General features: G+C 56.0%; 1 protein-coding gene across 2 annotated transcripts in view; it reads left to right on the top strand.

The window, feature by feature from the left end:
* Positions 1-12,632, top strand: part of DOCK1 (dedicator of cytokinesis 1) — a 204,427-nt gene that overhangs the window by 67,890 nt on the left and 123,905 nt on the right. For both annotated transcript variants that reach the window (XM_036439319.2, XM_036439318.2), the window contains exons 24-25: positions 7,924-7,994; positions 10,246-10,352. In XM_036439319.2, the coding sequence (XP_036295212.1) occupies positions 7,924-7,994; positions 10,246-10,352 (178 nt within the window). The remainder of the gene's footprint in view (positions 1-7,923; positions 7,995-10,245; positions 10,353-12,632) is intronic.

Genomic DNA, 12,632 nt, shown 5'->3' with positions numbered 1-12,632 from the left:
AACCCATGATTCCCTTCTCTCAGAGCTCAGTGAGCGGGGTCCAGGCGATCAGATGACCAGCCTTACGGTCAGACCTGAGGTCAGGGAGTGTCCATGCTCGGCGTCCTCCTCCAGCATCGGGAGTGTCTGCCAGGTCTCCGGCCTCAGCATCAGCGTGTCACCCTCCCCACGTGACTGACTTGCTGGGATTCTGAATCACACGGCCTGAGTGTGTCACGTCGGAAAGACTGGACAGCCTAACATAGGGGTGTTGAACTCTATCAGAGAAGGGGCCAAAATCTAAAATCCAGCCTAAATCGCGGGCCGAATGGTTTACTGAACAGTCATAAACTGTCATTGTGATGGAAACGCAGCGGAGTGCAGTGATGACAGCGCGGTGCGGGCCACATTGCAAGGCCTGGCGGGACAGATTTGGCCCGCGGGCCTTGTGTTTGACACATGTGGCCTAACACGATGAGTCTCCTTGCCCATCACCTGGAACAGCTGCCCGGTGTGACTGCAGGGTTACGCAGTTTGCAATCAAGAGGCCTCCATCCGCAGAACTCGGCACATGCAAAGATCTACAGGAACCACAGCACGTGAAGGCATGAACAGCTTTCCCGGGGGAGGTGCCCCCGCCCTGCGGACCCTGCACCCAGCTCACCGGGACACCCTGCTTAGACTGGTCAGGCTGGTGGAGACCCTCTGACCCTCCCCCCCACTTTCCTACAGAGAAATCTCTGGGAGGGGCCTCCACGGGGCAGCTGGACCCTGAAGATCCCAGAGAAAAGCCGGAGGCCGTGGGCACACGTGGTGGGCACATGTGTTGCCATGGACGACCCAGCTACAGAAGCACGGCCCTGGCGTGACTGTGGCCCTGCTTATCCCTCCCGGAAGCTTTTCCATTATTGCTTCTGACAGACCCCGCGGAGGCGCCGGAGGATCAGGGGATCACCGGTGAGCGGGCACGGACACGGGGATTAGGATTACCTCGGCTCCGCCGACATCTGGACAGGCAGAGGAGCTCCCACACGCGGCGGCCAGCGGCCGGCCCGCTGCACCGCACTGCGTCACCAAGCACCGCGGGGCTCGGCCAGCGCGGCCCGGCCAGCGCAGGGCCGAGGGGACGGCCACACGGGGTGGGAACGGGACACGGTCCAAAGACGAAAGGACAGGAGAACCTGTCCCGAGAGCCAGTCCTGTGTTAGAGACGGCAGCTGGAGACCCGGGCAGCCGACCAGAACGGGGGGAAGGGAGGGGTACCAGCACCCTGGCTGCAGGAGGGGCCCGTCGGAGCCCAGCACACCCGCGCGAGCTCACCCGCCCCGGCCAGGAAGCCGTAGAGACTGCTGGTCTGCATCGCCATCATCCCTCATACCTTCAGACAGCTCCCGAGGCCAGAAGCAATGCTGAGCTTCCACGTGGAGAGGCTGTGTCCCAGATGAGAGCTTAGAGAGGGTCAACAAGCAGCAAACACCGGTGAGGACGGATTCTGGATGAGGCTGGGAAACGGATTCATCCCCAGCCGGGTCATTCCTTTCAAGGAAATAAGAGCCGGCTTCTTGGTGAGCAAAGCTCACCCAACCACCGTGTTAACTGTGATGGCACACAGCTGTGGGCACACTGCCTACCGGGATGGGGAGGCAGCAGTGGCACCAGGAGGGGGCGAGATGGAGCCCCAGGGACGCCCGGAAGGAAGCCAGCTCGCCATCTGTGTGCCGCCCGCCCCCCACCCGGAGGCTCAGACTCAATTAATCCGCACCCCAGGCCCCGCGCCCGCCCGCAGGGACCATGGCCGAGTGCCGGCTGATGCCCACAGGACGGGCAGACAGAACACTGAACTCCATCCCCAGCCGGGCAGGAGCCTCAGGAAGGGCAGAGAGCAGGGTTTTCCTCACGTGGCTGGGACACACGAGCTGAGGAAGTCGGTGCAGAGCCTGCCAGCCAGGGTTTTCTCAGTGAGACACGGTGCTTCAGAATAGACCAAAGGACACTCCAAACCAACCCCAAGTCCATCACATGGAACACAGGTCAGAATGTACACAGCAGCCACACGCACGCACACTCCCACATATACACATACATATACATATACATACACAAACTCACACGTACACCAAACACACACCTATACACATATTCACATGTACACATACCTACACAAACTCACACATGCATGCACAAACTCATACATGTACCAAACACACACATGCACACACAGACATATAGATACACATATACATGCTCACACTTATATATAACACACCCCCCACACACATATGTGCACACAGAAATCTCTCTCTTACCATAGACCACATGTGTCAAACACAAGGCCCGCGGGCCAAATCCGTCCCGCCAGGCCTTGCAATGTGGCCCGCATCGCACGCTCATCACTGCACTCTGCTGTGTTTCCATCACAATGACAGTTTATGACTGTTCAGTAAACCATTCGGCCCGCGATTTAGGCTGGATTTTAGATTTTGGCCCCTTCTCTGATTGAGTTCGACACCCCTACCATAGACCATCGTCCGAGCTTCCCTCCAGAAAGTTCTGGAATGCTCAGCCCTGGACAGAACAGGAGACTCCTCGTAAGTCCCAGGACAGTGTCTGTCAGGACAGTGTCTGCCAGGATGGTCCCAGAGTTAGCAGTAATCATCGGGGAATGAGTGAAAACCGCCTGGAATAGTTCTGACCACGAAGCCCCAAATGCCCCAAACCCAACTCTGCAGAGCCGAGCAGTCCAGGGCAGCCCCCACTGCCAACAATGGCCGTGGCCGTGCCTGAGATCTCAGCCCTGAGTGGCCTTCATGCCCAGCCCCTTCTCACCCCTATTCCCCCGCAGGACACACGCAGTTTGGGGGGATACAGCCAAAGCTTTGTCAGTGCTTTAGGAATGAACACTCCGGTCTGATGCCGCGCTGGTGCTGAAGTTAAATATTGGCTGGACCTCCTCTGGCCTTGCCCTTCACTGAGGCATAAACGCGCTGACGGCTCACACCTGCCAGAGGGCTCACACCTGCCGTGGACGTGAGGCGGCTTCAGTTCTGAGAAGGGGACTAGGGTGCCGGCACCCTGGGACACAGCAAACCCTCCACCCCCAACCCTGACTTTGGAGAGCGGCCACAGCGTTCCGACAGGTTCAAGCCTGGGCTAATGAGAGGGCAGCTCCTCTCGTGGCGAAGCCACGTGCAAGTCCCAGCACAGCAACAGCCAAAGGCTGTGCTCGTGAGCTTGCCCTTATGGTCCGCACCTGTGGCCCACGTGGCTGAGTGACAGGGCTGCGGGAGGAGCAGCCGGTAAACAGGCTGGGTCAGGTGCGTGTGGTGGAGCGGATCGAAGCCCGCGAGAACATGACCAGGCCCTTCCTCTGCCCGTGGGATCTGCTGTAAAATGGAGACTCGGCCTGCGGGCTGTGGCGCTGTCTCTCCGTCAGACAGCGGGGTCCCACCCAGCCCCAGCTTTCTTCTCGTCTGTCTGTTCTCCGTCCTTCACCGCCCTCTCAGGCTCACCGTGGCCGTGCTGAGGTGACACACCGAAGGTCGCCCCCTATCAAAGCCGAAAAGGTTCAAGAGCATGCTGACCTCTGATATGCAAATGAGGGGGGGGTCAGAGCATCTCAAACATCTAAGCCAGCAGGGGTCCCCCTAGGAGCCACGTCTAACCCGACACTGCGCCAGGCTTTGCACATTCTCTCTGAGCCAGAGGGGTCACAAATGTACCCCCATTTCCACAGAGAAAACGGAGAGTTCACCCAACACAGGACACCAGGACCCATGATGGGAACCTACATGTCCGATGTCGGGACCACACCGACTGTGAAAGAGCAAAATGCAGGAAGCGCGGCCAGGAGGCAGCCTTCCAAGCAAAACTCAGTCACTGGCCGAAGCTGATTTGTCTCAGTGGATAGAGCATCGGCCTGCGGACTGAAGGATCCCAGGTTCGATCCCGGTCAAGGGCATGTACCTTGGTTGCAGGCACATCCCCAGTGTGGGGAGTGCAGGAGGCGGCTGATGGATGTTTCTCTATTGATGTTTCTAACTATCTTCCTCTCTGTAAAAAATCAATAAAATATATTTTAAAAAAGACCCAGTCACCGTTTTGCAGACGGAAGGTTCCCATCTCGGCAACGACGTCACGGAAGTCCCTTGTCTTCCGCCAAACCCCGAGGGAGGGGGTCTGACTCGGGGGAACGTAGCAGACGCGAGTGAGACCCATCCAACAAGATCACGTGGGAAGATACTTAGAAATCTCCAATGGCTCCTGGGCCCAAAACTGCCTGTGATTCCGTCTGTCCTCACTCTCCCCTCCGTTTCCCTGACCGGCCGCAGGGGCTCGGAGTCAGCGCACCGAGCCCGTGGCTCATTGTGTCCCCGGACAAGAGGGCGGCGCTGGCGGGAGGCTGCGAACGGCTGGCCCGCACCTGCCACAGGCCGCGCCCCAGCCCGGCCGCAGGTGTCCCCGTGAAGATGGTGGTCGCGCTGGGAAAGGAGCCGCCTGCCCAGCCGGCCGCCTCGGAGACCAAAGGCTCATGGGGGCTTCGTTCTGGTCTATGACCGCGGCTCCGGCCACCGCAGCCCGCAGGCCCGTCTGAGCGCCTGCTCCCCAGCCAATGGCGAGCTTACAGCTGGAGCTCCCTTCCCCAGAGCATTTCAGAGACACGCAGCTGCATCCTAAATCACCCATTCACTCAGCGGTTCCCAACCTTCCTAATGCCGCGGCCCTTTAATACAGCTCCTCCTGCTAACGAGTCCCTGCAATGTAAACATCTGTTTTCCCATGGTCTTAGGCGCCCACAGGGTGAGAACCGCTAGCAGGGTCGCCCAAGACCACCGGAAAACACAGATACTGACATTACGATTCACAACAGTAGCAAGATAATATTACATAATGTTATGGCTGGGGGTCACCGCCACCTGAGGAGCTGTATGAAAGGGTCGCAGCGCTAGGAAGGTTGAGAACCACTGGGCTCGAGTCACACGCTGCCACCCCCTCCCCCTTTCCACCCCATGGGGCTGTCTGGAGAGGTAACCAGTTTCTGCCAGTTTGGGCTTCCAGAATGTTCCGGCTCTCCCGAGGCCGTGCCTGAATCTCCCGGAGACAGAACGCTGAGGTCTCCGAGGAGGATTGGGGGCCCTACACACTTCAGCTCAAACCTCCAAACGGAATTGTTTAACCATGCGTTTTCCCGAGAAATATGTAAATTAATAATTGCTTCATACATTATTCAAGAAAAACTTATTTTGTATCATCGATAGCTCTTGTAATCTTATATAAAGATATGCTAATGGATTTAATTAAAATAATTATACTGAATAATCTAGCCTGAACATTACCCTAAAATAGTGTCTATTAATCACCATCAGCGGTAATATTTTTAGCCAGAGAGGCACTTACACCATTAAACCGCTACTATATGGAAAGTGCATTTTATTTTTTATTTTGGTTTACGGTTTGGATTAAGTTGGCACTCTCCGGAGATGCATGACAATTTAATTCGCTTAGAAAAGGGTATAAAGTTTATTTAATTTCTTTAATGTGAACTATGCCAGCAATTAGAAAAACTTCAGCATTTTCTGTTTTCTCCCCCCCCCCCCCCTTTATTATTTTTTTAAATCCTCACCTGAGGATATTTTCCCACTGATTCTTAGAGAGTGGAAGAGAGACGGAGTGACAGAGAGAAATATTGATGTGAGAGAAACACAGCGATGGGTTGCCTCCTGCTCGCACCCAGACCAGGGCTGGGCCTGGGAGGAGCCTGCAACCAAAGTACGTGCCCTTGGCCAGAATCGAACCCAGGACCCTCTGGTCCACAGGTCGATGCTCTATCCACTGAGCAAAACTGGCCAGGGCTCCTTTACTGAATTTTAAAAAGAGATGAGGGGCGAGGGATAGAGAGCCCGAAGCATCAGTGACAGAAGCATAATCTATTGGCTGCCTCCTGCACACACCCCGGGGGGGCCAAACCCACAGCCCCCCATTACCACACATTCTGAATAAGATGTTATTAAATAAAGAACTGATTTACAAAAAAACTAAGAAAAATAAGACAAAAATGGGGAAAATACCCCCCACTTACTCTCCGTTCCCATTATCCTGACTCCTTCCTGGTTTGTGCTTTGCCTAATGATTCCACGGGATATTTCCTCCCTGCGTGGGGCCTCGTAAGCCCGAGCTTTCACTGAAGGGAGGTGGAGTTTGGGGGTTCTGCATGCTGCTGTCTTGTATTAGCTCCCCTCCCCCGCCCTCTCCGTGGGGCGCTCCCCACAGAGCAAATGGGGTCTCGATAGGCCCACAGGGTGCCGAAGCTGACATTGTGGACGAAGAGCCGTGTGGCCCGGGGGGGCGTAGGTGGAATGGGCTCTGGGAGTCAGTCAGAGCCCTTGGGTGAGGGGACTTGCCTGTCCCTCTCCGTGTCCTGGCTGCTCCTCCAGCTGAGGGGACCCAGCTCCCGGGAGCCCCGGATGCAGCCATCTGAAAGGGGTGCGGGGGGATGTCTTTGGGTGGTTTTGGAGGAATCTCAGTCAGCCTGGGTGTCAGGGAGATTCTGAGGTGTCTGGGTCCCGGGCAGACACCCCACTGTGGATTGTGGGCACAGGCCTGGCCCCGGGTGGGGACGCCGGCCTCTCTGGCTCACAGGGAGCCTGGAGGCCTCGGCGGAAGGAAAGCCCATGTCGTTGGTCGCTGTCTGCTTTGTCCCGTGGCGGGATCGATGCGGTCGCTGCGGGCAGGGGACGCTTCGGCTCGGGGTAAAGTGCAGGATGCGTGTGCCCCTGGCTCTCGGGCCCTCACACGCAAGTGGAGCAGCTGGGGGTCCGAGCAGTCACTTGCAGTCACCCATGCAAATGCCGATTATTCAACATCACGATAAGTGACTAGCTTCTCACAGCCGCTTCAAGGCCATCTGAGCAAGACTCTCTGAGGCCAGAACGAAGCTGTTTCCGCCCCACGCCCGCTTCAGAGGTCGCACCTCGAATTGTGTTTCAACTTCGCTCCGGCTTCTGGGAAGCAGGCGAAGGAGGGCTGGCCGAACGGGCGCTGCAGTCTTCGCGTTCCGGTGCTTTTCCGTGTGATTTCTGAGCTAACGCATCCCGGGGGGGTTTGGCTCGAGTGTTACCTTCCTCCGCTTCATTCAGGGTGGGGAGCCCAGCCTGGGGGGAGGGGTCACTGAGTGACCGCTGGGGCGGCCGACCCATCAGGACGCCCGACCCAGGAACCTGTCCCGCCGGATAGAGAGGAGGCAGAGGCTCTGCCCCCCCCCCCCCCCCCCCACCTGCCTTCCCCTCGGACTCAGCTCAGTGCTGGCTGTGCGACCAGGGGCGAAGCCATTGGCTCAGGTCTCCCTTGTGAGTTTTCTCGCCTTCCAGCACTGCCCACTGCCTGTGGGAGGTCTGAGGGGATGAGAGATACATTGTACCGGGGTCCCAGCTTAGTGCATTGCAACATTATTGCCACCACTCTGTTGTTTTTGCAAGCATCAGCTTTCTAGGAGATGCATAATATGAACATAGGCGATACAGTTACTGCAGAAAAAATGCTTCCTGCTATAGGGCTGGACGTAGAGGGGAAGAAGGTTTAATTGCTGACCATGAGAGCGTGCGGGGATCCGGATGGGAGAGGGTCCCGCTGAGGGCACAGTTTCCCCGTGTGCTCGCTGCGCCAGGGCCGAGGAGAGAACGGCAGGTGGGCGCTGGTCAGCCGGCACTGAGCTGGGCTTCTGAGTGCTGCTGCCACGCTCTGCGGAGGTTGTGGCCAGGGACCGGCATGTGGTCATCGGTTTTTTCTTGGCTCCTTGGTCACCAGCCAGCAGCCGCTCACCTGGCAAGCGTTCTTGTGGTTCCGAACTCTTCCCGGCGTGCCTGTGGTTCCGCACTGGAATCACCCATCCGTGTTCCTGTTTGCCCCACCACACGAGGCTCAGCCGTCCCCTCTGGTCTTGGTTTGCAGGGGGCCGCGCTCAAGTACCTGCCGACGATTGTCAACGACGTGAAGCTGGTGTTTGACCCCAAAGAGCTCAGGTAAGGTGGCTCCGGGCCTGAAGGCCGTCCAGGCCCTTCCCGGGCCTGCTCAGTGTGCGGTCCCCGGGTGCACACCGTCTCTGCTGATTAAAAACGAAAAAGATGCCGAAACCGGTGTGGCTCAGTGGGTGGAGCGTCAGCCTGCAGACTGAAGGGTCCCAAGTTCTATTCCGATCAAGGGCATGTACTTTGGTTGCAGGCACATCCCCAGTAGGGGATGTTCAAGAGACAGCTGATTGATGATTCTCTCTCATCGATGTTTCTAACTCTCTATCCCTCTCCCTTCCTCTCTGTGAAACATCAATAAAATATATATTTTTAAGAATAAGAAAAAGACATGGAACACCACGGGCATACTTTTCCTGCTTGGAAACTTGATTCCCGTTCTAACGAAACAGAAGAGGTCACAGGAGAACCAGTCACACCTAAATCCCTGAGTCCCTCTGTTCTCTGTGCTTCCCCCCTACACCGCCCCGTACCCACCCCGCACACCCAGCTCCTGCTCACTGTCTCCCACCGGACCCTGCCTCCCCACAGCACGCATCATCATCCACATCATCACCTCTGTGACCTTCATGGGGCGCCCTGACACTGGCCGTCATTTACCCAAATACCAACAAGAGACACAGTGACTGCGTGTTTCCTCCCCGCACACAGCGCTTTCCACGTGCCGTCAGTTAATCTTACCGTGGGGGCGTGGCCGAGGGGCCGTTATTAGCCCTCCTGTGCTGAGTCAGTGGTTTGTGTACTAACGGGTGGTACACTGTAGTCAGTTCATTCTCTATTTTATTTACTTTTTTAAAAAATATATTTTTTATTGATTTTAGAGAGGAAGGGAGAGGGAGAGAGAGAGATAAGAAAAGCAATGATGAGAGAGAATCATTGATCGGCTGCCTCCTTCAATCCTCCTACTGGGGATCAAGTACACAACCCAGGCATGTACCCTTGACCGAAATTGGACCTGGGACCCTTCAGTCCGCAAGCCGATGCTCTGTCCACTGGGCCCACACCGGCCAGGGCTGTTCAGGTTTTAATTATTGGGAACTATGCGAGGATACAGTTTCTTATAGCTTAATTGTAGCATCTGCCCTTATTTACGTCATTAGCATAACCAGAAGCGGAACGACTAGGTCTTGCGTGTTCTTAAAAGATTTTTCATAGCTATCATCTGGTTGCCCTCCCGAAGGTCATACTAAACAGGTGCATGTTTCGGCACCTGTCTTCCTAAACTTTGCCAAAACTTGAAATTATTATTGTACAAGTCTGACCACGTGATAGGCGAGGGCGGATCTCACCGTTCTAACTTGCGCTTCTCTGGTTGCTGACAAGAGCTCTGTTAGTGCTCCGGAAGTGCTTCTGGCCGTCTGTGAACGTAAGGTTGGGCTCCCTTGCTGCTGAGATGTGAAATGTGTGCTATAAAGTTCTCCCGTGTTAGCACGTTCAGCGATACGGTTTCCATTCTGGGACCCTCACCATAATATCGTCTTAGAAGAGCTGCATGCATTGCCCAGTAAGACCCCTGGGGCCCATCCCCTGTCCCTCCTCCCCCATGCCCATCAGCAGCCGCTCGCTCCTCTCTGCACCTAGAGACATGCCTTTTCGGGGTGTACGGGGGCACACACTGTGTGGCCCGTGGGGGTGTGTCCTTCCTCACTTAGCGTGATGTTTTCAGGGCACATCCATGCTGCAGGCCGTGTCCGAGTGCCGATCCTGTGGTGGGGGAGTGGCGGGGCTGTGTTGCGTGTAGTGTGTGCACCCTCCGGCTGCTGTGCCTCTGGGCTGTCTCCCCCCCTCCCCCCCAGGGCCCTGAGCCACGTTGCTGCGGGTCACGCACATGGATTTGCATGGATACACATTTCTGTTTCTCGTGGGCACATGCCTGGGAGTGGAAAGGCTGGCTCTGAGGGTAACTTGTCAATATCTTGCAGAACTGCCAGCATGTTTTCCCAAGTGGCTGCACCGTCTTACAGTCCCCCAGCGTAGGCTGGGGGTTCCCGTTTCTCCGCCTCCTGGCTAACAGTTGTTTCCTGTCTGTTACACAGTAGCCATGCCAGTGGGTGTGAAATGAAACAGGAAAATTTTAAAGGATCATTTTTGGGACAAGATTTTGGCCCTTATTGTATACCAGGCGTTAGCCAGCATTCTGGCCGCATGGGGTGACCCCTGAATGACCTTGCGTCTCCACAGTCTCCTGACACTCGGGACCATGTAGCGGCATTTCCCTAAACCCTTTTCTCGTTCTTTCTCGCAGCAAAATGTTCACCGACTTCATCCTCAACGTCCCGGTGGGGCTGCTGACCATCCAGAAGCTGTACTGCCTGATTGAGCTCATCCACAGCGACCTCTTCACGCAGCACGGTGAGGGCCCTGCGCGTCCCTGAGCTCCCTGCAGTCCTGTCTGTGGGCCTTGGCCCTGTGGATTCGCTCCTCCGTGTGCAGGAGTGGAGGTGGCAGCCAATTAGAACAGCTCCGTTAGGAGACAGGAAGATGGAGCCCTCACCGGGAGGAGGGTACCTGACGGCCTCAGGGTTTGCCATGCGGTGCACGCCGTGCCCTCGGCAATCAGCGGGCATTGTAGCCTCCGGGATGCTGATTGTCTGTCCCGGGAGGCAGTCTCCACTCCTGTTGGGAGGATTGCAAAGTAGAACCTCACGTTTCCTTTAAACGCAGAAGTCATGGTTCTGTCTTATCCGCCGCTTTGCATCCTCGGATGCGTTTTCTTCCAACCCTGCTCCAACTAACGGGGATTTTAATGACTTCTCCACGCACGTAACCTGCAGAGCACCTCACCTGCCCCGCATTGCCTCCCCACGCCTCCCGCCGCCCGTGTTCTCTCTCTTCGGACCGGCTGATCAGTATCTTAATCTTGTCAGGCGGCTTTCTTCAAAGCCTCGAACCTTTGCATAATCCCGTCACCTTGCTGGTTTGTGGAAGGCAGGCTGAAACCTGCAAGGAGGGACGTTCTGGCTGGAAAACACAGCTCGATTCTCTCCACGTGGCCCCGGCCCAGGCTGCTGCCTGCTCTCCTGCGTCCTCACGCTGGCTGAGGGGCGGGGCAGCCCGCGCCCGGTCCTCAGAAGGCCCTCACGGAAGTCCTGGCTGGGCTGACAGCCAGTGTGTGTGGCTCGGTCCCTTGTGCCTTCTGGGTTCCTGGACCCTCTGTTTCCTGCTCTCTGTCATCTTACTTCCTACTTAACTTCGTAAAATGCACTGGAGCCGCCCTAACCGGTGTGGCTCGGTGGATAGAGCATTGGCCTTCAGACTGAAGGGTCCCAGGTTCGATTCAGGTCAAGGGCATGTACCTTGGTTGGGGGCACATCCCCAGTAGGGGGTGTGTAGGAGGCATCCATGATCAATGATTCTCTCTCATTGATGTTTCTAACTCTCTATCCCTCTCCCTTCCTCTCTGTAAAAAAAAAAAATAAATAAATAAATAAAAATCAATAACATATATTTTAAAAATGCACTGGAGCTTACACTTACAGCTAAGCTCATATTCAGAGAAAATGTGAGGGCTTCCTCTGAGTGTTCTTCTGGAGGAAAAACATCAAGGCAAGAAGAGGACAGCCTTCTTTAAAAAAAAGAGAGAGAGAGAGAGAGAGAGAGAGGGAGAGGGAGAGAGAGAGAGAGAGAAGGGGAAGGGAGAGGGAGAGAGAAACATCTATGATGAGAGAGAATCATGGATCGGATGCTTCCTGCACGCCCTCTCCTGGGGATCGAGCCCACAAGCCAGGTATGTGCCCTGATCAGGAATCAACCTTGATTGATTCCTGATAGGTCGATGCTCACCACTGAGCCACACCAGCCGGGCCTTACTCTAGTTCTTACTCCAGCGGTCACCAAGCGGTGGGCTGAGGACCCCTGGTGGTGGTGAGGTCTGAAGGGTTGGCGGCCGCTGCTTTGGCCCCTGGAAAACGTGCCGGGAAAGCCCTGGCGGCCAGGGGAGCGTTTCTCTTTCTCCTCCTGTTTCTGTTCTTCTGGTCCTACCAGCCCTTTATCACCGACCGACGCAAAGCCTGTGCCGGAAGTATGCCCCGTGCAAATAAACATTTATAGCTCTTATTAAGCATTTATAGCTTTTTATGAAGCAGTAGCTTTGCTTAATAAGGAGTTACCAGAATACATAATTCTGCAGGATGCTTTGCATCTTTTTAAGCACCAAGCTGTATCTTTTTAACAGCAACTTGTTCCCACCAACATAGTAAATGGGGTGTGTGAGATATGTGACTTTACATATCCTGGGCTCAGGGAGCCAAAATTGGCCCGAAGCTCCACGGGGTACACGCTCTCCTCAGGCGCCCGGCAGGTGAGGTCTGTAGGCCGCACCTGAGAGCCCAGTGTGCCTGCCGATGGCACTGCCCGCCGGCCTGTGGGGACTCCTCGCTGTTCCCTGCCCCTCCCCCCCAGGTGTGCTGGTGGAGATGCTTTCTCCTACCCCAGCTAGGGGGCGGGCAGAGAGGGCAGGCAGCTCAGCCCTGGCTCTGGACTCAGCACCCCTTTCCATGAGTATGAAGCAGCAGTTCAAACATGCAGACAGTGGGAACGGTCACACATGTGCGTGTGGCGTCACGTGTGTGTGTGTGTGTGTGTGTGTGTGTGTGTGTGTGCGCGCGCGCGCACGTGTCCGTCACTGGGCCT

Source organism: Pipistrellus kuhlii, unplaced genomic scaffold, assembly GCF_014108245.1.
Source record: "Pipistrellus kuhlii isolate mPipKuh1 unplaced genomic scaffold, mPipKuh1.p scaffold_m20_p_15, whole genome shotgun sequence".
Taxonomy (NCBI): Eukaryota; Metazoa; Chordata; class Mammalia; order Chiroptera; family Vespertilionidae; genus Pipistrellus; species Pipistrellus kuhlii.
Note: the sequence above shows the minus strand (reverse complement) of the source record. Positions and strands in the feature narration are given on the sequence as shown.